Source organism: Macaca thibetana, chromosome 2 (genome assembly GCF_024542745.1).
Source record: "Macaca thibetana thibetana isolate TM-01 chromosome 2, ASM2454274v1, whole genome shotgun sequence".
Classification (NCBI taxonomy): Eukaryota; Metazoa; Chordata; class Mammalia; order Primates; family Cercopithecidae; genus Macaca; species Macaca thibetana.
In genome coordinates this window covers 105,078,009-105,103,012 of record NC_065579.1, presented here as the reverse complement: position 1 = coordinate 105,103,012, position 25,004 = coordinate 105,078,009, and the positions used below count along the sequence as shown (strand labels likewise).

The 25,004-nt window shown below is 37.8% G+C and overlaps 1 protein-coding gene and 1 pseudogene across 5 annotated transcripts in view; one reads left to right on the top strand and one right to left on the bottom strand.

The window, feature by feature from the left end:
• The window catches only part of DOCK3 (dedicator of cytokinesis 3), a 688,972-nt gene that overhangs the window by 597,655 nt on the left and 66,313 nt on the right, over window positions 1-25,004 (bottom strand). For all 5 annotated transcript variants that reach the window (XM_050780657.1, XM_050780653.1, XM_050780654.1 and 2 more), the window contains exon 2: window positions 16,381-16,464. In XM_050780657.1, coding sequence (XP_050636614.1) covers window positions 16,381-16,464 — 84 coding nt within the window. The remainder of the gene's footprint in view (window positions 1-16,380; window positions 16,465-25,004) is intronic.
• Window positions 7,241-8,167, top strand: LOC126948724 (zinc finger protein 652-like; annotated as a pseudogene).

Genomic DNA, 25,004 nt, shown 5'->3' with positions numbered 1-25,004 from the left:
AGGGCCATCCTTGCCAACGTGGTGAAACCCCATCTCTACTAAAAATACAAAAATTAGCTGGGTGTGGTGGCAGCACGCACCTGTAGTCCCAGCTACTCAGGAGGCTGAGGCAGGAGAATCACTTGAACCCGGGAGGCAAAGGTTGCAGTGAGCCGAGATCATGCCACATGGCACTCCAGCCTGGCAACAGGGCAAGACTCCATCTCAAAAAATAAAAAATAAATTTAAAAAAAAGACACCAAATCCATAACTCATTGGTGTCCCTGAAAGAGACGGGGAGTGTGTAAGAAACTTGAAACTTGAAAAACATATTTCAGGATATCAACAATGAGAGCTTCCTCCAACCTAGACAGGCCAACATTTAAATGCAGGAAATGCAGAGAACCCCAGTAACATACTTCACAAGATCATCTCCAGGAAATACAATCATCAGATTCTGCAAAGTCAAAACGAAAGAAAAAAATGTTAAAGGTAGCTAGATCAGGTAATCTACAAAGGCAAGTCCATCAGACTAACAGTGGACCTCTCAGGAAAAACCCAAGCCAGAAGAGACTGGGGGCCAATATTCCATATTCTTAAAAAAAGAGATTCAAACCCAGAATTTCATAGCTGGCCAAACTGAGTTTCATAAGCCAACAAGAAATAAGATCCTTTTCAGACAATCAAACATTAAGGAAATTCGTTACCCTCAGACCCACCTTTTCAGAGCTCCTGAAGGAAGCACTAAATATGGAAAGGAAAGACCATTACCAGCCACAACAAACACAAACTTAAGTACACAGACTAGTAACACTATAAAGCAACCACACTAACATGTCTCCATAATAACTAGCTAATCATGATAACAGGATCAAATCTATGCATATCAATAATAACCTTGAATGTAAACGGGATAAATGCCCCAATTAAAAGGTGCAGAGTAGCAAGCTAGACAAAGAACCAAGATCCATTAATAATGCTGTCTTCGAGAGATCCGTGTCACATGTAAAAACACCCACAGACTCGAAATAAAGGGATGGAGAAAAATCTACCAAGCAAGAGAAAACAGAAAAAAAGCAGGGGTTGCAATCCTAATTTCAGACAAAACCGACTTTAAACCAATGAAAATCAAAAAAAGACAAAGAAGGGCATTACATAATGGTAAAGGATTCAATTCAACAAGAAGACTTAACTATCCTAAATATATATGCACCTAACACAGGAGCACCCAGATTCATAAAGCAAGTTCTTAGAGACCTACAAAGAAAGACAGACTCCCACAAAACAATAGTGGGAAACTTCAACATGCCACTAACAGCATTCAACAGATCATCGAGGCAGAAAATTAACAAAGGTATTTAGTACTTGAACTCAGCATTGGATCAAACGGATCTGATAGACATTTACAGAACTCTCCACCCAAAAGCAACAAAATATACATTCTTTTCATTACCACATCACACACAGTCTAAAACTGACCACATACTCAGGACACAAAACACTCCTCAGCAAATGCAAAAGTGAAATCATAACAACCACTCTCTCAGACCACAGCACAATCAAATTAAAAATCAACACTAAGAAATTCACTCAAAACCATATAATTACACATAAGTTAAATAAACTGCTCCCAAATGACTTCTGGGTAAATAATGAAATTAAGGCAAAAATCAACAAGTTCTTTGAAACTAATGAGAACAAAAATACAATATACCCAAAATCTCTGGGACACAGCTAAGGCAGTGTTAAAAGGAAAATTTATAGCACTAAATGCCCACACCAAAAATAAATATCTGTCTCAATCTAACATTAAAACTAAAAGAACTAGGGAGCCAAGAGTAAACCAAGCCCAAAGCTAGTGGAAGACAAGAAATAACCAAAATCAGAGGTGAACAGAAGGAGAGGGAAACACGAAAAACCATTCAAAAGATCAATGAAGGCAGGGGTTGGATTTTTGAAAAGAAAATTAATAAAACAGGCCAGGCAAGGTGGCTCATGCCTGTAACACCAGCACTTTGGGAGGCCGAGACAGGTGGATCACATGAGATCAGGAGTTCGAGACCAACCTGACCAACAAGGCGAAATCCTGTCTCTACTAAAAAATACAAAAATTAGCTGGGTATGGTGGCACATGCCTGTAATCCCAGCTACTTGGGAGGCTGAGGCAGGAGAATCGCTTGAAGCCAGGAGGTAGAGGTTGCAGTGAGCTGAAATCATGCCACTGCACTCCAGCCTAGGCAACAAGAGCGAAACTCTGCCTCAAAAATAAAATAAAATAAAATAATAAAATAAAATAAATAAAATAGATAGATGGCTAGCTAGACTAATAAAGAAGAAAAGAGTGAATATCCAAATAAACACAATTAGAAACAGCAAAGGGGATATTACCACTCATCCCACAAAAATTCAAATAATCATCAGAGACTATTATGAACACCTCTATACACATAAACCAGAAAATCTGGAAGAAATGTTTACATTCCTGGACACATACACCCTCCCCAAAACTGAACCAGGAAGAAACTGAATATCTGAACAGACCAATAATGAGCTCTGAAACTGAATTTTAATAAACTTCCAACCAACCAAAAGAGGCCAAGGAGCAGACAAATTCACAGCCAAATTCTAACAGATGTACAAAGAAGAGCTATTACCATTCCTACTGAAACAATTCTAAAAAACTAAGGAGGAGGGATTCCTCCTCCACTCATTCTTTGAGGCCAGCATCATCCTGATATCAAAACCTGTCACAGAACAGGCCAATATCCTTGATGAACACCAATGCAAAAATCCTCAAAGAAATATTCGCAAACCAAATCCAGCAACACATCAAAAAGCTTATCCACCATGATCAAACTAAGCTTTATCCCTGGAATGCAAGGTTGCTCTAACATATGCAAATCAATAAACATGATTCATCACACAAACAGAACTAGAAACAAAAACCACACGATCATCTCAACAGATGCAGAAAAGGCTTTTGGTAAAATTCAACACCCCTTTATGATAAAAACTCTCAATAAGCTTGGTAAAATAATAACAGACATCTATGACAAACCCACAGCCAACGACATAATGAATCTATAAAGCTGGAAGTAGTCCCCTGGAAAACCAGCACAAGACAGAGGTGCTCTCTCTCACCACTCCTAGTCAACACAGTATTGGAAGTCCTTTCCAGAACAATTAGGCAAGAGAAAGAAAGCAGCAGCATTCAAATAGGAAGAGAGGAAGTCAAACTATCCCTCTTTGCAGATGACATGCCTTATACCTACATAACTCCACGGTGTCAGCCCCAAAGCTTCTTAAGCTGAAAAACAACTTCAGCAAACTCTGAGAATACAAAATCCACATGCAAAAATCACTAGAGTTCCTATACACCAACAATAGCCAACTCGAGAGCCAAATCAGGAACAGAATCTCATTCACTGCCATAAAAAGAATGAAATACCTAGAAATATAGCTAACCAGAGAAGTGAAAGATGATTACAAAAAGAACTACAAAACATTGCTTAAAAAAAAAAAAAAAAAAAAAAAAAAAACAGAGAGGACACAAACAAATGGAAAAACATTTCATGCTAACAGAGAAGAAGAATCTATATCATTAAAATGGTCATACTGCCCAAAGCAATTTACAGATTCAATGCCATTCCTATCAAACTACAATGACATTCTTCACAGAACTAGAAAAATCTATTTTAAAATTCACATGGAACAAAAAAAAAAAAATCCCGAATAGCCAAGGCAATCCTAAGCAAAAAGAACAAAGCTGGAGGCATCATGCTACCCAAATTCAAACTACACCACAGGGCCACAGTAACTAAAACAACATGGTACTAGAACAAAAACAGACACAGAGACCAGTGGAAAACAACAGAGCACCCAGAAACAAGTCCACACACTTACAACCATCCGATCTTCAACAAACCTGACAAAAACAAGCACTGAAGACAACTCCCTATTCAATAAATGGTGCTGGCATAACTGGCTAACCATACGCAGAAGATTGAAACCGGAACCCTTCCTTACACCATACACAAAAATCAACTCAAGATAGATTAAACACTTGGCCAGGTGCAGTGGCTCACGCCTGTAATCCTAGCACTTTCGAGGCCGAGGCAGGTGGATCACCTGAGGTCAGGAGTTCCAGACCAGTGTGGCCAACATGGTGAAACCCCATTTCAACATGGTGAAACTAAAAATGCAAAAATTAGCCAGGCATGGTAGCGCACACCTGTAGTCCCTGCTACTTGGGAGGCTAAGGCAGAAGAATCGCTTGAACCCGGGAGGCAGAGGTTGCAGTGAGCCAAGATCGCACCACTGCACTCCATCCTGAGTGACTAAGCAAGACTCCGTCTCAAAAAAAAAAAAAAAAAAAAAGATAGATTTCACACTTAAATGTAAACCCCAAAACTGTAATAGATCACCTAGGCGATACCATTCTAGACATAGGAATGGGCAAAGATTTCATGACAAAGGCACCAAAAGCAATCACAACAAAGGCAAAAATTGACAAATGGGATCTTATTAATTTAGGAGCTTCTGCATAATGAAAGAAACAACAACCTACAGAATGGGAGAAAAATTCTGCAATCTCTCCATCTGAAAAAGGTCTAATATCATCTACAAGGAACTTAAACAAATTTTCAAGAACAAAAAAAAATCCATTAAAAAGTGGGCAAAGGACATGAACACATGCTTCTCAAAGAAAGACATTCATGTGGCCAAGAAGCATATGCAAAAAAGCTTAGTATCATTGACCATTAGAGAAATGCAACTCAAAATCACAATGAGATGCCATCTCACACCAGTCAGAACGGAAGATCATCACCCAGGCACACAGTCATCAGGTTATCTAAAGTCAAGACAAAGGAAAGAATCTTCAGAGCTGTGAGGCAAAAGTATCAGGTAACCTATAAAGGAAAATTTATCAGATTAAAAGCAGATTTCTCAGCAGAAACCCTACAAACTCAAAGGGACTGAGGTCCTGTCTTTAGTCTCCTTAAACAAGACAATTATCAGTCATGAATGTTTTATCTAGCAAAACTGAGCTTCGTAAATGAAGGAAAGATAGTCTTTTTCAGACAAACAAATGCTGAGAGAATCTGCCACTACCAAGCCAGCACTACAATAACTGCTTAAAAAAAAAAAAAAAAAGAAGAAGAAGAAGAAGAAGCTCTAAATATTGAAACAAAACCTCAAAATACACCAAAATAGAATCTCCTTAAAGGATAAATCTCACAGGACCTATAAAGACCTATAAAACAATAGCAAATGAGAAAAAACAAACAAGGTATTCAGACAACAACCAGAATGATGAACAGAATAGTACCTCACATCTCAATACTAACATTGAATGTATGGCCTAAATGCTCCACTTTAAAGACACAGAATGGCAGAATAGATAAGAACTCACCAACCATGTATCTGTTGTCTTCAAGAGACTCACCTAACACATAAGGACTCACATAAACTTAAGGTAAAAAGGTGGAAAAAGATACTCCATGCAAATGAACACCAAAAGCAAGCAGGAGGAGCTATTCTTATATCAGACAAAACAAACTTCAAAAGCAAAAGCAGTTAAAAAACACAAAGAGAGATATTATACAATGATAAAAGGATGAGGCCAAGCATGGTGGCTCATGCCTGTAATCTCAACACTTTGGGAGGCTGAAGTGGGCAGATTACTTGTTGCCAGGAGTTCCAGATCAGTTTGGCCAACATGGTGAAACCGCATCTCTACTAAAAATACAAAAATTAGCCGGGCATGCTGGTGCACAACTATAGTTCCAGCTACTCAGCAGGCTGACACACAAGAATCGCTTGAACCCAGAAGGCACAGGTCACACCACCAATGACACCAAGATCACCCCACTGCATTCCAATCTGGATGACAAAGAGAGAGACTATCTAAAAAACAAACAAACAAAAAGATAAAAAAACTAGTCCAACAGGAAAATATCAGAATCCTAAATATATATGCACTTAACACTGGAGCTTCCAAATTTATAAAACAGTTACTACTAGACCTAAGAAATGTGATGGATGGCAACACAATATTGGTGGGGGACTTCAATAATCCACTGACAGTACTGGACAAGTCGTCAAGACAGAAAGACCACAAATAAACAATGGACTTAAACTATACCCTAGAACAAAGGAACTTAACAGATATTTACAGAACATTCTACCCAACAACTGCAGAATATACATTCTAATCATCAGTATATGGAACATTCTCCAAGACAGATCATATTATAGGCCACAAAACAACTCTCAATAAATTTAAGAAAATCAAAATTACATTAAGTACTCTCTCAGATCACAGTGGAATAAAATTGGAAATCAACTCCAAAAGGAACCCTCAAAACCATGAAAATACATGGAAACTAATCTGCTGCTGAATGATCATTGGGTCAACAATGAAATTAAGATGGAAATTAAAAGTTATTTGAACTGCATAACAGTGACACAATCAATCAAAACCTCTGGGATGCAGCAAGAGGTGATAAGAGAAAAGTTCTTAACGTTAAACACCTACATCAAAAGTCTGAAAGAGAAATAAGAAGACAGTCTAAGGTCAAACCTCAAGGAACTAGAGAAACAAAAACAAACAACTGAAACCCAGCACAAGAAAAGAAATAACAAAGATCAGAGCAGAACTAAATGAAATTGAAACCAACAACAAAAAAGAAACAATACAAAAGATAAATGAAACAAAAACCTCGTTCTTTGAAAAGATAATAAAGGGGGGTGGCCAATAAAGGAAGGGGACGGGGCGGGCACACACCCTCGCAGCCACTCACCTCCCTCCCTGCACGCACATCCGCACACCCACACTCCCTCCCCTGCCTCCCTCCCTGCACTCTGCCCACCCTGCCGCCCTCCTTGCCCTCAGACACTCAGAAGGAAGTCCAGAGACATGGGAGCGGTGGCCACGTAGCACAGCGGCCAGCAGCCAATGCCGGGTCTGAGGAGCAGCCCTGAGGACAGACATTGGGCAGTAGTGAGGGGCCAGACTGGCTGGAGGTTGTGACTCTGGCTACAGTCCCCCCACTGCAGGGACAGACTGCCAAGGCTTTGATTTAGGTAGTGGAAGTGGCCGGCCCAGATGAGATGCTCCAAGTCCCTTGTAATTCTGTTCAGAAGAAAAATCACTAGTGGTCTGCTCTTGCCATAATACCAAACCTTTTTGACTTATGCTTTGGTGCTGCAACACTGGAAGAATTCAGTTTCCAGGAATATCTTTTTTTCATTTGAGTGATTCTTTGGGATGGAAAAATATTTTAGTCTTAATAATTACTTTGTTTTAAAGCTATTTTCTTTACAGTCTGAACTGCTTAATAAATGGAACCATTTACTAACAAGGTACACAGCCATTTCTCATCAGGAGCTGGTTGAAAACTGTGCTGTGAGTATAGCAGGAATGGCACAAGAAGATAGCCATCATGGGCAAGTGCCATCCAGCTTTCATCATGGTGCCAACAAGGAACTTGACCTATCCACCAAAGTGTAACACAGGGAATCAGGAAGTCCTTATTCTACATTTGTGGACACCACGATGAGTAAACCACATCTCAATGAAACAAAGAACAGTCATACTTCAGGGAGACAAGAGCAGAGTCTGACAGGCATGCTATTAAGAAAGACCAGGAGAATTCTGATGACACAGAAGAGGAGGAAGAAGAGGAAGAAGTCTCTTGCAAAAGGGAGCAGATCATAGTGGAGGTAAACCTTAATAATCAAACATTAAATGTACCTAAAGGGGAAAAGGGTACCTCTTCTCAATCCAAAGAGACTCCTGTTCTTCAACAGCGAGGAGGAAGAGAGTGAGGAAGGGGCCACAGATAACAGCAATGACTGGAGAGAATGAAAAGCAGAAGAAAAAGGAGAAGATAATAGAGAAAGTCAGAATTACAGAAAGGAGAACGAGGAGAGCAGCCTCTGTTGCTGCAGCTACCACTTCCCCTACTCCCAGAACTACAAGAGGTTGCAGGAAGAGCGTAGAGTCACCTAGGCGTAAGAAGCGGGCTACAAAGGAGCCTGAAGCACCAGTTCAGAAAGCTAAGTGTGACCTGTGAGAAGTGCCCCAGGGTTTTTTGTTTTGTTTTGTTTTTTGTTTTTTTGAGACAGAGTTTTACTCTTGTTGCCCAGGCTGGAGTGCAACGGTGTGATCTCGGCTCACCACAACCTCCACCTCCCGGGTTCAAACGATTCTCCTGCCTCAGCCTCCCGAGTAGCTGGGTTTACAGGAATGCGTCACCACACCCAGCTAATTTTGTATTTTCAGTAGAGACGGGGTTTCTACGTGTTGATCAGGCTGGTATCAAACTCCTGACCTCAGATGATCCACTCGCCTCGGCCTCCCAAAGTGCTGGGATTACAAGCATGTGCCCCAGGGTATTTAACACTCGGTGGTGTCTGGAGAAGCACATGAACCTTACTCATAGGCACATGCGGATTTGTGATAAATGTGGCAAGAAGTTTGTCCTGGAAAGCGAGCTGTACCTTCACCGGCAAACAGACTGTGAAAAAAACATTCAGTGTATTTCCTGTAATAAATGGTTCAAGAAACTGTATCCTTCATTAACATATCAAGATTATCCATGGTTACGCAGAAAAGAAATTTTCCTGTGAAATGTGTGAGAAAAAAATCTATACCATGGCTCATGTGCGAAAACACATGGTTGCACACATGACAGACATGCCATTTACATGTGAAACCTGTGGAAAATCATTCAAATGTAGTATGCCACTCATGGGGCATTCCCTGCAGCATTCTGGAGAGAAGCCCTTCAGAGGCGAGAAATGTGATGAAAGGTTTCAGTACAATTACCAGCTACACACCCACATGAGCATCCACATTGGGCACAAACAGTTCATGTGCCAGTGGTGTGGCAAAGATTTCAACATGAAGCAGTATTTTCACGAACACATGAAAACAAACACTGGAGAGAAACCCTTTATCTGTGAAATCTGTGGCAAAAGATTTCATAAATCATAAAGGCCAGAGTAAGGACAACTTTAAATGATAAAGGCCAGAGAGAGAACAACTTTGTGCGGCAGCTGGCAAAGAACAGTTCAGCACAGCATCACTAACATCCATCTCCTTAAGTGTGTTCTCCAGGAGATACGTTCCCATGTGTGAATGTGCACAGAGAGAGTCGGTGGGTGTTTCCTTAGTTCTCAGACTCTCCTCAGCCTCCACTAAGAGTTCTGTCATTGTCATTGAAACAACAGATCTAAGGAAATGAACAAGAAGACGAACTTGAGCTCACAGAGGGACTGTCATCTAAACCAAGGGAACCACCAAACTAAAGCCTAATTTGGTTGCATTTTCTGGTGACTTTTCTAAGTTTCAAATACTCAAGACTTCTGGAATTTTATAATTTCCTATCAGTTGATTAAAGAAAAAAGAAAAGATGAATAACACTGAAAGACCATTAGGAAGATTAACCAAGAAGAGAGAAAATCCAAATAAGCTCAATTAGAAACAAAGCGAGAGATATTACAAGCAATACCGAAGAAATACAAAAGATCATTCAAGGCTACTATGAACACCTTTATGGGCACAAACTAGAAAACCTAGAGGAGATGGACAAATTTCTGGAAATATACAACCCTCTTAGATTAAACCAGGAAGATATAGAAACTCTGAACAGACAAAGAACAAGCAGTGAGACAGAAATGATTAAAAAAAAAAAAAATGCCAACAAAAAAAGGCCAGGACCAGAAGGATTCACAGCTGAATTCTATCAGATATTCAAAGAAAAACTGGTAAAAATCCTACTGAAACTATTCCAAAAGACAGAGAAAGAGGCACTCCCTAAATCATTCTATAAAGCCAGCATCACCTTAATACCAAAACCAGGATAGGACATAACAAAAAAAGAAAACTACACACCAATATCCTTGATGAACATAGATGTAAAAATCCTCAACAAAATACTAGCTAACTGAATCCAACAGCATATCAAAAAGATAATGCACCACGATCAAGTGGGCTTCATACCATGAACACAGGGATGGTTTAACATAGGCAAGTCAATAAATGTGATATACTACATAAACAGAATTTAAAACAAAAACCACATGATCATCTCAATAGATGCGTAAAAAGCATTTGACAAAATCCAGCACCCTTTGTGATTAAAACCCTCAGCAAAATTGGCATAGAAGGGACATACCTTAATAAAAGCCATCTAAGACAAACCCACAGCCAACATTATATTGAATGAGGAAAAGACAAAAGCATTCCACCTGATAACTGGAACAAGACATGGATGCCCACTTTTACCACTTCTCTTCAACATAGTACTGGAAGTCCTAGCCACCGCAATCAGACAAGAGAAAGAAATAAAGGACATCCAAACTGGTAAAGAGGCAGTCAAATGATCACTTCTCACCAATGACATGATCATATACCTAAAAAACCCTAAAGACCCATCCAAAAAGCTCCTAGAACTGAAAAATAAACTCAGAAAAGTTTCGGAATACAATCTTTTTTTTTTTTTTTTTTTTTTTGAGATGGAGTTTTGCTCTTGTCACCCAGGCTGGAGTGCAATGGCACAATCTCAGCTCACTGCAACCTCTGCCTCCCAGGTTCAAGCAATTCTCCTGGCTCAGTCTCCCAAAGAGCTGGGATTACAGGCGTGCACCACTACACCCGGCTAATTTTTGTATTTTTAGTAGAGACAGGGCTTCACCATGTTAGCCAGGCTGGTCTCAAACTCCTGACCTCAGGTGACCTGCCCACCTTGGCTTCCCACAAGTGCAGGGATTATAGGCGTGAGCCACCATGCCTGGCCACAGGATACAAAATTGATGTACACAAATTTGTAGCACTGCTATACACCAACAGCCACCAGGCTAAGAATCAATCAAGAACTCAACCCCTTTTACACTAGCTGCAAATAAAATAAAATACTGAGGAATATACCTAATCAAGGAAGTGAAAGACCTCTACAAGGAAAACTATAAAACACTGCTGAAAGAAAACACAGATGACACAAACAAATGGAAACACATCCCATGCACATGAATGGGTAGAATCAATATTGTGAAAATGAACATACTGCCAAAAGCAGTCTACAAATTCAATGTGATTCCCATCAAAATACCACCATCATTCTCCATAGAACTAAAAAAAACAAACTTACAATTCATATGGAACCAAAAAACAGCCCACACAGCCAAAGCAAGACTAAGCAAAAAGAACAAATCTGGAAGCATCACATCATCCTACTTCAAACTATACTATAAGGCTATAGTCACCAAAACAGCATGGTACTAGTATAAAAATAGGCACATAGACAAATGGAACAGAACAGAGAATCCAGAAACAAAGCCAAATACTTATAGCCAAATGATGTTTGACAAAGCAAACAAAAACATAAAGTGGGGAAAGGACACACCCTATTCAACAAATGGTGCTAGGATAACTGGCAAGTCACATGTAAAAGAATGAAACTGAATCCTCATCTCTCACCTTACACAAAAATCAACTCAAAGACGGGTGCAGTGGCTCATGCCTGTAATCCCAGCACTTTGGGAGGCTGAGGCAGGTGGATCACTTGAGGTCAGGAGTTCAAGAGCAACCTGGCCAACATGGTGAAACCCCATCTCTACTAAAAATAAAAAAATCAGTCAGGCATGGTGGCAGGCACCTGTAATCTCAGCTACTCGGGAGGCTGAGACAGGAGAATTGCTTAAACTTATGAGGCAGAGGTTGCAGTGAGCCCAGATCATGCCATTGCACTCCAGTCTGGGCAACAGAGTGAGACTCCATCTCAAAAAAAAAAAAAAAAAAAAAAAAAATCAACTCAAGATGGATCAAAGACTTAAATCTAAGACCTGAAACCATAAAAATTCTACAAGGTAACATTGGAAAACCCCTTCTAGACACTGGCTTAGGCAAAGACTTCATAACCAAAAACACAAAAGCAAATGAAACAAAAACAAAGATAAATTGATGGGACTTACTTAAACTAAAAAGCTTCTGCACAGCAGAAGAAATAATCAGCAGAGAGTAAACAGATAATCCACAAAGTGGGAGAAAATCTTAACAGACTATGCATCCAACAAAGGACTAATATCCAGAATCTACAAGGAAGTGAAACAAATCAAGAAGAGAAAAACAAATAATCACATCAAAAAATGGGTTAAGGACAGGAATACACAATTCTCAAGAATTGTCCATTGAGAATCTTCTCAAGAAGATATACAAATGGCCAACAAACACATGAAAAAATGCTAAACATCATTAATCATCTGAGAAATGCAATTAAAACCACAATGAGATACCACCTTACTCTTGCAAGAATGGTCATAATTTAAAAATTAAAAAATAATAGATACTGGCACGGATGTGGTGAAAAGAGAATACTTTTATACTGCTGATGAGAACATAAACTGGTACAACCACTATGAAAAACATGTGGAGATTCCTTAAAGAACAAAAAGTAGATCTACCATTCGATCCAGCAATCCCACTACTGGGTATCTACCCAGAGGAAAACAAGTCATTATACAAAAAAAACACATGCACACGCACGTTTATAACAGCACAATTCTCAATTGCAAAAATATGGAACTAGCCCAAATGCCCATCAGTCACTGAGTGGATAAAGAAAACATGTGGTGGTACAGACACACACACACATGCCATGGACTATTCAGCCATTAAAAAAAAAAAAATCATGGCATTCACAGCAACCTGGATGGAACTGGAGACCATTATTCTAAGTGAAGTAACTCAGGAATGAAATACCAAACATCGTATGTTCTCACTTGTAAATGGGAGCTAAGCTATGAGGATGCAAGTGCATAAGCATGATACAATGGACTTTGGGGACTTGGTTGGGGGAGGAGTGGGAGGTGGGTGAGAGACAAAAGGCTGCACATTGGGTACAGAGTACACTGCTCGGGTAATGGGTGCACCAAAATCTCAGAAGTCACCACTAAAGAACTTACTCATGTAACCAAACACCACCTGTTCCCAAAAACCCCATTGAAATTTTAAAATTTAACTTAAAAATAATTTTTTTTAAAAAGCTACATGCAAAAAACAAAAACCTCAAAAAATAACAGGTACTGGTGAGACTGCTGAGACAGAGGAATGCTTAAACACTGTTGGCAGGAGTGTAAATTAGTTCAACCATTGTGAAAAACAGTGTGGCAATTCCTCAAAGACCTAAAAACAGAACTGCCATTCGACCCAGCAATCCCAATATTGCATATATACCCAGAGGAACATAAATCATTCTATCATAAAGACATATGCATGTGTATGTTCACTGCAGCACTATTCACAATAGCAAAGACATGGAATCAATCTAAATGTCCATCAATGGCAGACTACAGAAAATGTGGAACACATACACTATGGAATACTATACAGCCATAGAAAAGCACAAGATCCTGTCCTCTGCAGGAACAAGGATGGAGCTGGAGGCTATTATCCTTAGCAAACTAACATGGGAACAGAAAACCAAATACCACATATTCTCACTTACAACTGGGAACTAAAAGATGAGAACACATGGACACATAGAGGGCAACAACAGACACTGGTGACTACCAGAGAATGGAGGGTAGGAAGAGGGAGAGGATCAGGAAAAATAACTAATGGATACTAGGCTTAATACCTGGGTGACGAGATAATCTGTACAACAAACCCCTGTGACATGAGTTTACAAATATAACAACATGTACATGTACCCCTGAACCTAAATCAAAACTTAAAATAAATATTCCAATTAAAAAAAAATACTACAAATAGAACTACTATATGGCTGAGTGCGCTAGCTCATGCCTCTAATTTCAGCATTTTGGAAGGCTGGGGTGGGCAGAGCCCAGGAGCTCAAGACCAGCCTGCCTGGGCAACATGGCAAAACCCTGTATCTACCAGAAAATGCAAAAATTAGCCAGGCCTGGTGACATGGTGCACCTGTAGTCCCAGCTACTTAGGAGGCTGAGGTGGGAAGATCACCTGAACCCAAGGAGGTCGAGGCTACAGTGAGCTGTGATGGCACCACTGCACTGCAGCGTGCTGACAGAATGAGACCCTGTCACCAATAAAGATACTCAAGATATGGAATCAATCTAAGTGTCAAATAACAGATGGATGAAGAAAATATGTTGTATATACACAATGGAATACTATTCTGCCATAAAAAAAATACTGAAATCCTGCCATTCGTAGTAATATGAATGGAACTAGAGGACATTATGTTAAGTGAAATAAGCCAAAAAGAGAAAGTTAAACACCTCATATTCTTACTCATATGTGGAAGCTAACAAAAAAAAAAACCTGAACCAAGGACACTGGGAGGGGAAGGGTAAGGGAGGATTTGAAGAGATTTGTCAAAGGATACAAAATTACAACTAAATAAAAAGAATGAGTTCTAATGTTCTATCCCATATGACTATAATTAATAATAATATACAGTTTCAAAAAGCTAGAAGCAAAATATTGAACTTTCTCAACCAAAAGAAATGATGTTTAGGATAATGGATATTCTAGTTACCCTGATCTGATCACTATATATGTATCAAAACATCACTATGTACCCATGAATACAATTATCATTTGTCAATTAAAAAATACAAATTTTAAACAGAGCCTGGCACCGCCCCTCACTCTTGCTTTCTCTCTTGCCATGTGATCTCTGCACGTACAGGCTTCTCTTTGACTTTTGGCATGAGTGGAAGCTTCCTGAGGCCCTCACCAGAAGCAGAAGTTGGTGTCACAGCCTACAGAACCATGAGGCAAATAAACCCCTTTTCTTTATAAATTATACAGCCTCAAGTACTCCTTTATAACAACAAATAAACAGAATAAGACAGTAGGTATTGTCTCACTTTCAGATCTCAGTGAAAACTCTTTCAATATTTTACGACTGAATATGATGTTTGCTACAGGTATTTTAGTAGCTACCCTTTATTAGATAAAGAAAATTACCTTCTATTCTCAGTTTCCTTAGAGTTGTTATCATAAAAGGGTGCTGATTTATACTTCTGTTCTTTAAAAAATTTTAAACGGGTGTAGCTCACTTTCCAGAAAAAGTGCATTCCTAAATATATATGATTCCTGGGTCATGGTAGGTTACATGTCCCCCCATACCCCTCTTAACAGTAACCCAACTAGATTAGAGCTCCACTCCCATATACATTGGTTCTATACCCACACTGCAACAGTTCTACTTCATTATATCATCTGAGACGGCTTGTAGCCATGCTGAACTGCTAGTCCAGGCTGCCCAAGTTATTTCCCATGGCATCAATTTTGCTTTTGTTAATACTCTGATTTTGTGTAATTTCTCTCTAAATTTATTTTTCCCACATATCTTATTGATTTAAGTACAGATTCTGGAGAACATGATCCATCTCAAGAATGTGTAAATGTTACAGTAGAAATACCCATATATGCCACAGAAGAGGATAGCCATCAAGCCAAACTACATTTAAACGTATTTAGGCTGGGTACAGTGGCTCACGCCTGTAATCCCAGCACTTTGGGAGGCTGACGCAGGTGGATCACCTGAGGTCAGGAGTTCAAGACCAGCCTGGCCAACATGGTGATATCCCATCTCTACTAAAACTACAAAAATTAGCTGGATGTGGTGGCGGGTGCCTATAATCCCAGCTACTAGGGAGGCTGAGGCAGGGGAATTACTTGAACCCAGGAGGCAGAGGTTGCAGTGAGCCGAGATTGCACCATTGCGCTCCAGCCTGGGCAACAAGAGCAAGACTCCCTCTCAAAAAAAATTATAAATAAAAATCAAAAAATATTTAAGGGCTTGTTTTAATTAGGACTAAAGATGCCCAGTCAATCAGATGGAAACGCACAAATGAATGGACTATAAGGTAGTTCTATTCAAAGGCAGCTAAGCATGGGTAGATTACCTATTTGTAAAAAATAAATAAGAGGGCACAAAATACAGTTAGATACAATGAGTAAGATCTAGTATTTGATAGCACGATAGGGTGACTACAGTCAGCAATAATTTGTTGCACATTTTTGAATAATTGAGGGAGTACAACTGGAACTTTTGCAACACAAAAAAAAGTAAATGCTTGAGGTGATAGATACTACATTTACCATGCGATTATTACACATTGTATGTCTGTACCAAAGTATCTCATGTACCCCATAAATATATGTAAAAAACATGTTCTGACAGCCAGAAATTAATTATCTAATTGTTGCTAATACATTAGAATCAAAAAAGCTCACACCTTTATGCTGAACATAGATCAGAAAGAATTTTATATAACACTATTTCATCATGTGACTAATTATGGCTCCAAAATTACTGCTTATAATCTTATTAGCACAAAATAAATGTATATAATACTGCCAAAAATGATCACAATTTATGTGCTTTGTAGGTCCATACTCACCTTCACATTTTTCAAGAATCTGGACTGTTTCTCCTATTTCTAAGACCAACCCTTGAGGGACAGATCCTCGAAAGCTGCATATCACTAGAAAAGCAAGGATAAACACACCAATTAGCATTTTTAAACACTGAGACAGGGTCAGAGTCACTGAATTAAGCACTAAATTTTCTTAAATGTATACCTTCCCTTCTTTACTAATTCCTCTTTCTAAAGTGTAAACCCCTTTCCATTTAATCTACATTTTGAAAAATAATATTAGCAGTTTGGGACAATAAGACACATTGTGGGAAAACTGCTATCCATGAGTGGTGGGTTCATGTGTGCTTGTAGAAAAACATTTCTATTAACAGAGTCTCTGTCCCTTGGATACCCTGTGTTCGAGTGTCCTTTTTCAGCAAGTTTGTATCAATTACTTAAGAAAAAAATAATATTAGGAGCTTCTTATCTACCACAAGCAAACAAATAGATATGTTTTAAAAGAATCGTCAAATAAATTTGATCACGCTTTGAAAAGCAAAAATCTCATAATAAAGATGAACAGAAATTAATGAAATAGAAAGCAAAGGCACAACAGAAAAAATCTATAGATAACAATCAAAATCCCATAACTTTTTTAAGGAAATTGACAAACTGATTCCAAAATTCATATAAGAATACAAAGAATAAAGAAAAGCCCCATCTTACCTCAAAGTAATAAAAGCCATATATGACAAACCCACAATCAAATCACACTGAATGGGGAAAAGTTTAAAGCATTCCCCCTTAGAACTGGAACAAGATAAGGATGCCCACTTTCACTTGTCTCTGACATAATACTAGAAGACCTAATCAGAGCAATCAGGCAAGAGAAAGAAATAAAGGGCATCCAGATTGGAAAAGAAGACGACAAACTGTGACTATCCATCAATGATATAATCATACACCTAGAAAACCCGTCATACAAAAGATTCCTAGATCTAATAAACTAATTCAGTAAAGTAAGGTCTCAGGTACAAAATCAATGAAACAAATCAGTAGCACTGCCATACACCAAAAACCAATCTGAGAATCAAATCAAGAACTCAATCTCTTTTACAACAGCTGCAAAAAATAAAAATAAAATACGTAGGAATATACTTAACCAAGGAAATTAAAGATCTCTACAAGAAAAACTACAAGGCACTGCTAAAAAAAAAAAAAAAAAAGTCACAGATGACACAAACAAATGGAAACACATGCCATGCTCACAGATAACAAGAATCAATATTGTAAAAATGACTGTACTGCCAAAAGCAATCTATAGATTCAATGCAATTCCCATCAAAATATCATCATCATTTTCCCCAAGAACTAGAAAAAACAATCCTAAAATTCACATGGAACCAAAAGAAGGCCTGAACAGCCAAGGCAATATTAAGTATCACATTATGGGACTTTGAATTATACTACAGGGCTATAGTTACCAAAACAGCATGATACTGGAATAAAAATAAGCAATGGAAAAAAAAAAAATAGAGAACCCAGAAATAAAGCCAAATGGTATTCAACGAAGCATACAAAAACATAAGCTGGGAAAAAAAAAACCACTGATATGGTTTGGCTCTGTGTCCCCACCCAAATCTTATCTTGAATTGTACTTCCATAATTCCCACGTGTTGTGGGAGGGACCTGGTGGGAGATAACTGAATCATCGGGGCAGTTTTCCCCATACTGCTCTCATGGTAGTTAAAAAGTCTCACAAGATCTGATGGTTTGATAAGGGGAAACCCATTTTGCTTGGCTTGCATTCTCTCTTCTCTTTGTCTGCTGCCATGTGAGAAGTGCCTTTCACGTTCCACCATGATTGTGAGGCCTCCCCAGCTACATGGAACTGTAAATCCAATAAACCTCTTTCTTTTGTAAATTGCCCAGTCTTGGGTATGTCATTATCAGGAGCATAAAAACGGATTAATACAGACACCTTATTCAATAAATGGTGATGGGAAAACTAACAAGCCACACATAGAAGAATGAAACTGGGTCCCCATCTATCTCTACACAAAAAAAAAAAAAAAAAACTCAAGATGGATAAAATACTTAAATCCAAGACTTGAAACCTTAAAAATTTCGCAAGATAATATTGAAAAAAACTCTCCTGAACATAGGCTTAAGCAAAGAATTCCTGAGTAAGACCCAAAGGCAAATGCAACAAAAACAAAAACAAATAAATGGAACCTACTCAAACTAAAAAGCTTCTGCACAGCAAAAGAAATAATCAACAGAGTAAACAGACAACCCACAAAGAAAATATCTGCAAACTATGCATCTGACAAAAAAACTAGTATCCAGAATCTACAAGGAACTCAAATCAGCAAGAAAAAAAAAATCACATAAAAAAGTGGACAAAGGACATAAATAGGCAGTTCTCAAAACAAGATAGACAAACAGCCAACAAACACATGAAAAACAAAAATGCTCAACATCATTAATCATCTGGGAAATGCAAATTAAAACCACAATAAGACACCACCTTCCGCAAGAATGGTCATAATTTAAAAATCAAAAAACAATAGATGTTGGCATGGATGTAGTGAAAAGGGAGCACTTTTACACTGCTGGTGGGAGTGTAAATTAGTACAACCACTACAGAAAACAGTATGGAGGTTCCTTTAAGAATTAAAAATAGATCTACCATTCGATCCAGCAATCCCACTACTGGGTATCCATGCAAAGGAAAAGAAGTCATTATATGAAAAAGACACATCCACATGCATGTTTATAGCAGCACAATTCGCAACTGCAAAGACATGGAACCAACCTAAATACGCACTGACCAACAAGTGGATAAGAAAATGTGGTATATACACACCATGGAATACCACTTAGCTATTAAAAGGAATAAAATAATATCTTTTGCAGCAACTTGGATGGAGCTGGAAGGCATTATTCTAAGTGAAGAAACTCAAGAATGGGAAAGCAAATACCGCATATTCTCATTTGCAAGTGGGAGCTACGCTATGAGGACACAAAGACATACAAGGTGATATAACAGACTCTGTGGACTTGGTGGAGGGAGGTTGGAAGGGGCTGAGAAATAAAAGACTACATATTGGATACATTGTACACTGCTCAGGCGACAGGTGCACTAAAATCTCATATTTCATCACTAAAGAACTCATCCATGTAACCAAAGCCTACCTGTACTCTCAAAACTATTGAAAAAACTAAGAAGAAACTCCCTGTCAATCTTAAAGAACTTCCGCTACTGTAAATCAAGTCTTATAATCTAAAAACTGGTTCTTTGAAAACACTAACATTGACAGATATCTAGAAAAACTAATTAGGAAAAAAAGAAAAGAAACAAATTATCAATATCAGCAATCAAAACATTAAAATCATCATAAAAGGATATTACACAACAAAAGTTATACCAACTAATTTGAAATTGTACATGAGAGATGAATTTACAGCAAGGCAAAATCTACAAAAACTGGCAGAGAAGTTAAAAATTTAAATAGTCCTATATTTATTAAAGTAAAGTGAATCTGTAATTAAAAACTTCCCACAAATGAAATACCAGGTCCTGATGACTTTATCAGTGAATCTGTCCAAATATCTGAAAAAAATAACACCAATCATAAATAATCTCTTCCAAAGAGGGAATTCATTTTGAACTCAGCATGATAGCAAAGCCTGAGAAAGACATGAGATGAAAGGAAAATTACAGGCTAATCTTTCTCATTAATATAAACAAAAATATTTTTTAAAAAATACAAAGCAAATCAAATCCAACTATGCATAAAAAGGATGAAGCATCATGACCAGTTGGGGATTATTCCAGGAATGCAAGATTGGTTTAATATTAGAAAATCAATGAAGGAAAAAAAATCATATGATCATCTCTATGTATGAAAAAACTGATAAAATTCAAAGTCCACTCATGACAAAAATTCTTAACACAATAAGACTAGAAGAGAGCTTCCTTAATCTGATAAAGAGCATCTACAATGTGTCTATAGCAAACATCATATACATCGGTGATATATGAAACATTTTATCACTAAGATTAGGAACAAGAAGAGGACAGTCACTGTTACTATTTCTATTCAACAATGTATGCAGGACCAGTCAACACAAATAAGGCAATTAAAGGTGTAATAATTGGAAATAAAACTGTCTTCATCAGCAGGTCTGACTGTGTATGCAAAAAAGTCAAAAAGAATATAGACATAAACTATTACAACAAATACATGACTGTAGCAAGGTCACTAGATACAAAGTGAATATTTTTAAGTCTATATATCAATAAACAATTAGAAAATTAAATGTTTTGAAAAATACACCACTTAAAACAATATCAAAAAATGCCATGTAACTGGAAATAAGTCTAATGAGACATGTAGAAGAACTCTACACAAAAAGCTATAAAATATTAGAGACATTAAAAGCCTAATAAAAGCATACATCATATTAATGAATTAGAAAACTCAATAGCATAAAAATATATATTCTCCCTAAATTGATCATTACATTCTCTGCAATCCCAATCAAAATCCTAATAAACTTTTTTGTAGAAATCAATAAACTGATTCTAAAATGTGTATAAAAATGCAAAGGATGAAGGAGGTGAACATATACTAAGAGATATCAAGCCTTTCAGTTGCAAAGAAAATAAGCTGTGAAAAAAATGTATATACCATGAGTCTATTTGCATGTGTATATATGTGTATATTTATATTTGATCTCTGCTGAAGACATCAAACCTGCTACTGGTAATCTGTATACTGTGGGAATATTTGGCTATATTTTCAAATACTTGTAGCATTATAAATCTGTAAATGTTTTAAATTCTCAAATTTAAAACAATTTAATTAATTTAATAAAATTAAATTCTTAAATGTATTTGGAAAATAAATTCTGAACAAAAACTTCTCAATTTTTTAAAACTTTAAAAAACAGTTATACCAAGCTTTCACTTAATATTGTACAGACTTGGGAACTGTTAAGAAACATCAGATACTCATCGGTATCTTACTCTGACTACCAAGAGAAAAAGAAATGGTCTACCCTAGGATTTACTGCATCGAACCCTCCAACGGGGAGGGGAAAGGATTAGGTTCTGTAGTCTCAAGTCATTGCAGGTAGCCACAAATTAACAATGATATAGCTGTCTAAGATCAAAGACGTATTCTAAGCATGGCTCATAAATAAAACTACAATGAATTGCATAAGCACTTAAGAATTTAACATCAGCAGTTCTTTTACTCTTTAACAAACTCTTTATTGAGGCCCTTACTATTAAATTTCAATCTCCGGAGCACTCACCACCACTCCTGTCTTCTTATCTACATCACTAATTAACAAGAACATGTAAATTAACAACAGCCTTCATTGCTTAAAATTGAGTGTTTCGGCCAGATACAGTGGCTCACGCCTGTAATCCCAGCACTTTGGGAGGCCAAGGCGGGTGGATCACAAGGTCAGGAGACCGAGACCATCCTGGCTAACACCGTGAAACCCTGTCTCTACTAAAAATACAAAAAAATTAGCCGGGTGTGGTGGCAGGCACCTGTAGCCCTAGTTACTCAGGAGGCTGAGGCAGGAGAATGGCGTGAACCTGGGAGGCGGAGCTTGCACTGAGCCAAGATTGTGCCACTGCACTCCAACCCGGGCGACAAAGCAAGACTCCATCTCAAAAAAAAAAAAAAAAATTGAGTGTTTCATGTGTATTCAGAGAACCCATGTAAACTTCCCATTTCCATAACAATCTTCCTTCTACATTGGCTTTCAAATTATTTTTTAAAAACTAATACAGATCAATGTCATGAAGTGCTTCCCATTTTCTTCTAGTAGTTTTAGAGTTTCAGGTCTTACATTTAAGGGTTTAGTCCATTGTGAGTTGATTCTTGTAAATGGTAAGAGATAGGCGTCTAGTTTTGTGAATATCCAGTTTTCCCAGCATAATTTATAGAAGAAACCATTCTTTCCCCAATCAGTATTCTTGGCACCTTTGCCAAAATTAAGTTGGCTGTAATTGTGGACTTATTTTAGGTTCCCTATTCTGTTCCATTGGTCTATGTGTCTGCTTTTATGCTAGTACCACACTGTTTGGGATAATATTGCTTTATTGTATATTTTGAAGACAAGTAGTGTGATGCCTCCAGCTGTGTTCTTTTTGCTCAACATTACTTTAGGTATTCAGGGTCTTTTGTGGTTCCATACTAATTTTAGGATTTTTTTTTTCCTATTTATGTGAAGAATGTTATTGGTACTTCGATAGGGATTTCATTGAATATGTATATCATATGAAATAGTATGGACATTTTAACAATATTAATTCTTCAAATCCATGAGCATGAGATCTTTCCATTTATGTGTGTCCTCTCAGTTTTTGTCATTAATAGCATTAGTTTATCATTGTAGAAATCTTTCACCTCTTTGGTTAAATTTATTCGTAGGTATTTTTTGTTTTAGCTATTGTATATGAGATTGTTTTCTTGTGACTGAATATTCGTAGCATATATAAATGTTACAGATTTTGTATGTTAATTTACGTTTATTTTTAATTTTTGTGGATACGCAGTAGGTGTATATGCTTACGGTATACATGGGATGTTTTGATACAGGCATACAATGTGAAAATAAGTGCATCATGAAGAATGGAATATCCATCCTCTCAAGCATTTATCCTTTGAGTTACAAACCAATTACACTCTTTAAGTAATTTTAAAATGTAAATTAAGTTACTGACCATAGTCACCCTGTTGAGCTATCAAACATTAGGTCTTGCTCATTCTTTGTAACTATTTTTTGTACCCATTAACCATCTCCACCTCCCCTCACCCAGCCACCCACTACCCTTCGCACCCTCTAGTAACTATCCTTCTATACTCTGTCTCCAATAATTCAGTTGTTTTGATGTTTAGATCCCACAAATAAGTGATAATATGTGATGTTTGTCTTTCTGTGCCTGGTTTATTTCACTTAATATAATGATCTCCAGTTTCACCCATGTTGTTGCAAATAAAAGGATCTCATTCTTCTTTATGATCGAATAGTACTCTGTAGTGTATGTGTACTACATTTTCTTATCCATTCATCTGTTCATGGATGCTTAGATTGCTTCCAAATCTTGGCTATTGTGAACAGTGCTGTAACAAACATGGGAGTGCAGATATCTCTGATTTCCTCTCTTTGGGGTATATACCCAGCAGTGGGATTGCTGGATCACATGGTAGCTCTAGGTTCTGGGTTTGGTTTTTTGTTTTTTTTTTTTTTTGAGATGGAGTCTCGCTCTGTCGCCCAGGCTGCAGTGCAGTGGCGCGATCCCGGCTCACTACAAGCTCCGCCTCCCAGGTTCACGCCATTCTCCTGGATCCTCGTGATCCGCCTGCCTCCGCCTCCCAAAGTGCTAGGATTACAGGCGTGACCCACCACACCTGGCTGATAGCTCTAGTTTTAGTTTTTGGAGGAACCTCGAAACTGTTCTCCATAGTGGTTGTACTAATTGACATTCTCACCAACAGCATACAAGGGTTCCCTTTTCTCCACATCCTCACCAGCATTTGTTATTGTCTGTCTTTTGGATATAAGCCATTTTAACTCGGGTGAGATAATATTTCATTGTAGGTCTCATTTGCATTTCTCTGATGATCAATGATGTTGAGCACCTTTTCATATGCCTGCTTGCCATTTGTATAACTTCTTTTGAGAAATGTCTGCTCAAATCTTTGGCCCATTTTTTGATCAGATTATAAGATTTCTTTCCTACAGAGTTGTTTGAGCTCCTTATATTTTCTGGTCATTAATCCCTTCTCAGATGGGTAGTTTGCAAATATTTTCTCCCATTCTGTGGGTTGTCTGTTCACTTTGTTGATTGTTTCCTTTGCTGTGAAGAAGCTTTTTAACTTGATGTGATCCCATGTGTCCATGTGTGCTTTGGTTGCCTGTGCTCTGAGGTATTGTTTAAGACGTTTCTGCCCAGACCAATATCCTGGAGATTTTCCCCAACGTTTTCTTGTAGTAGCTTCATAGTTTGAGGCTGTAATCCATTTTGATTTGATTTTTGTATATGGCAAGAGATAGGTGTCTAGCTTCATTCGTCTATATATGGATATCCAATTTCCCCAGCACCATTTATTGAAGAGACTATCTTTTCCATAGTGTATTTCTTGACATGTTTGGTGAAAATGAGTTCGCTGTAGGTGTGTTAACCTTAACCCTAACCCTAACCCTAACCAGTCAGTTAAGGTTACAGCTAGGGTTAGGGTTAGACAAATCCTGTTTCTGGGTTCTCCATTCTGTTCCATTGGTCTGTGCGTCTATATGGAGCATAATCTGAAAGTCAGGTAATGTGATTTCTCCAGTTTTGTTATTTTTGCTTAGGAATGTTGTGGCTACTCTGGGTCTTTTGTGGTTCCGTATAAATTTGAGATTTTTTTTTTCTATTTTTGTGAAGAATGTCATCACTGTTTTGATAGGCAGTGTCTCGAATCTGTAGATTTCTTTGGGTAGAATGGACATTTTAAAAATACTGATTGTTCCAATCAATGAACATGGAATTTTTTTTCACTTTTTGTGTCCCCTTCAATTTCTTTCATCAGTGTTTATAGTTTTCATTATGGAGATCTTTTACTTTTTTTGGTTAATTCTTAACTATTTAATTT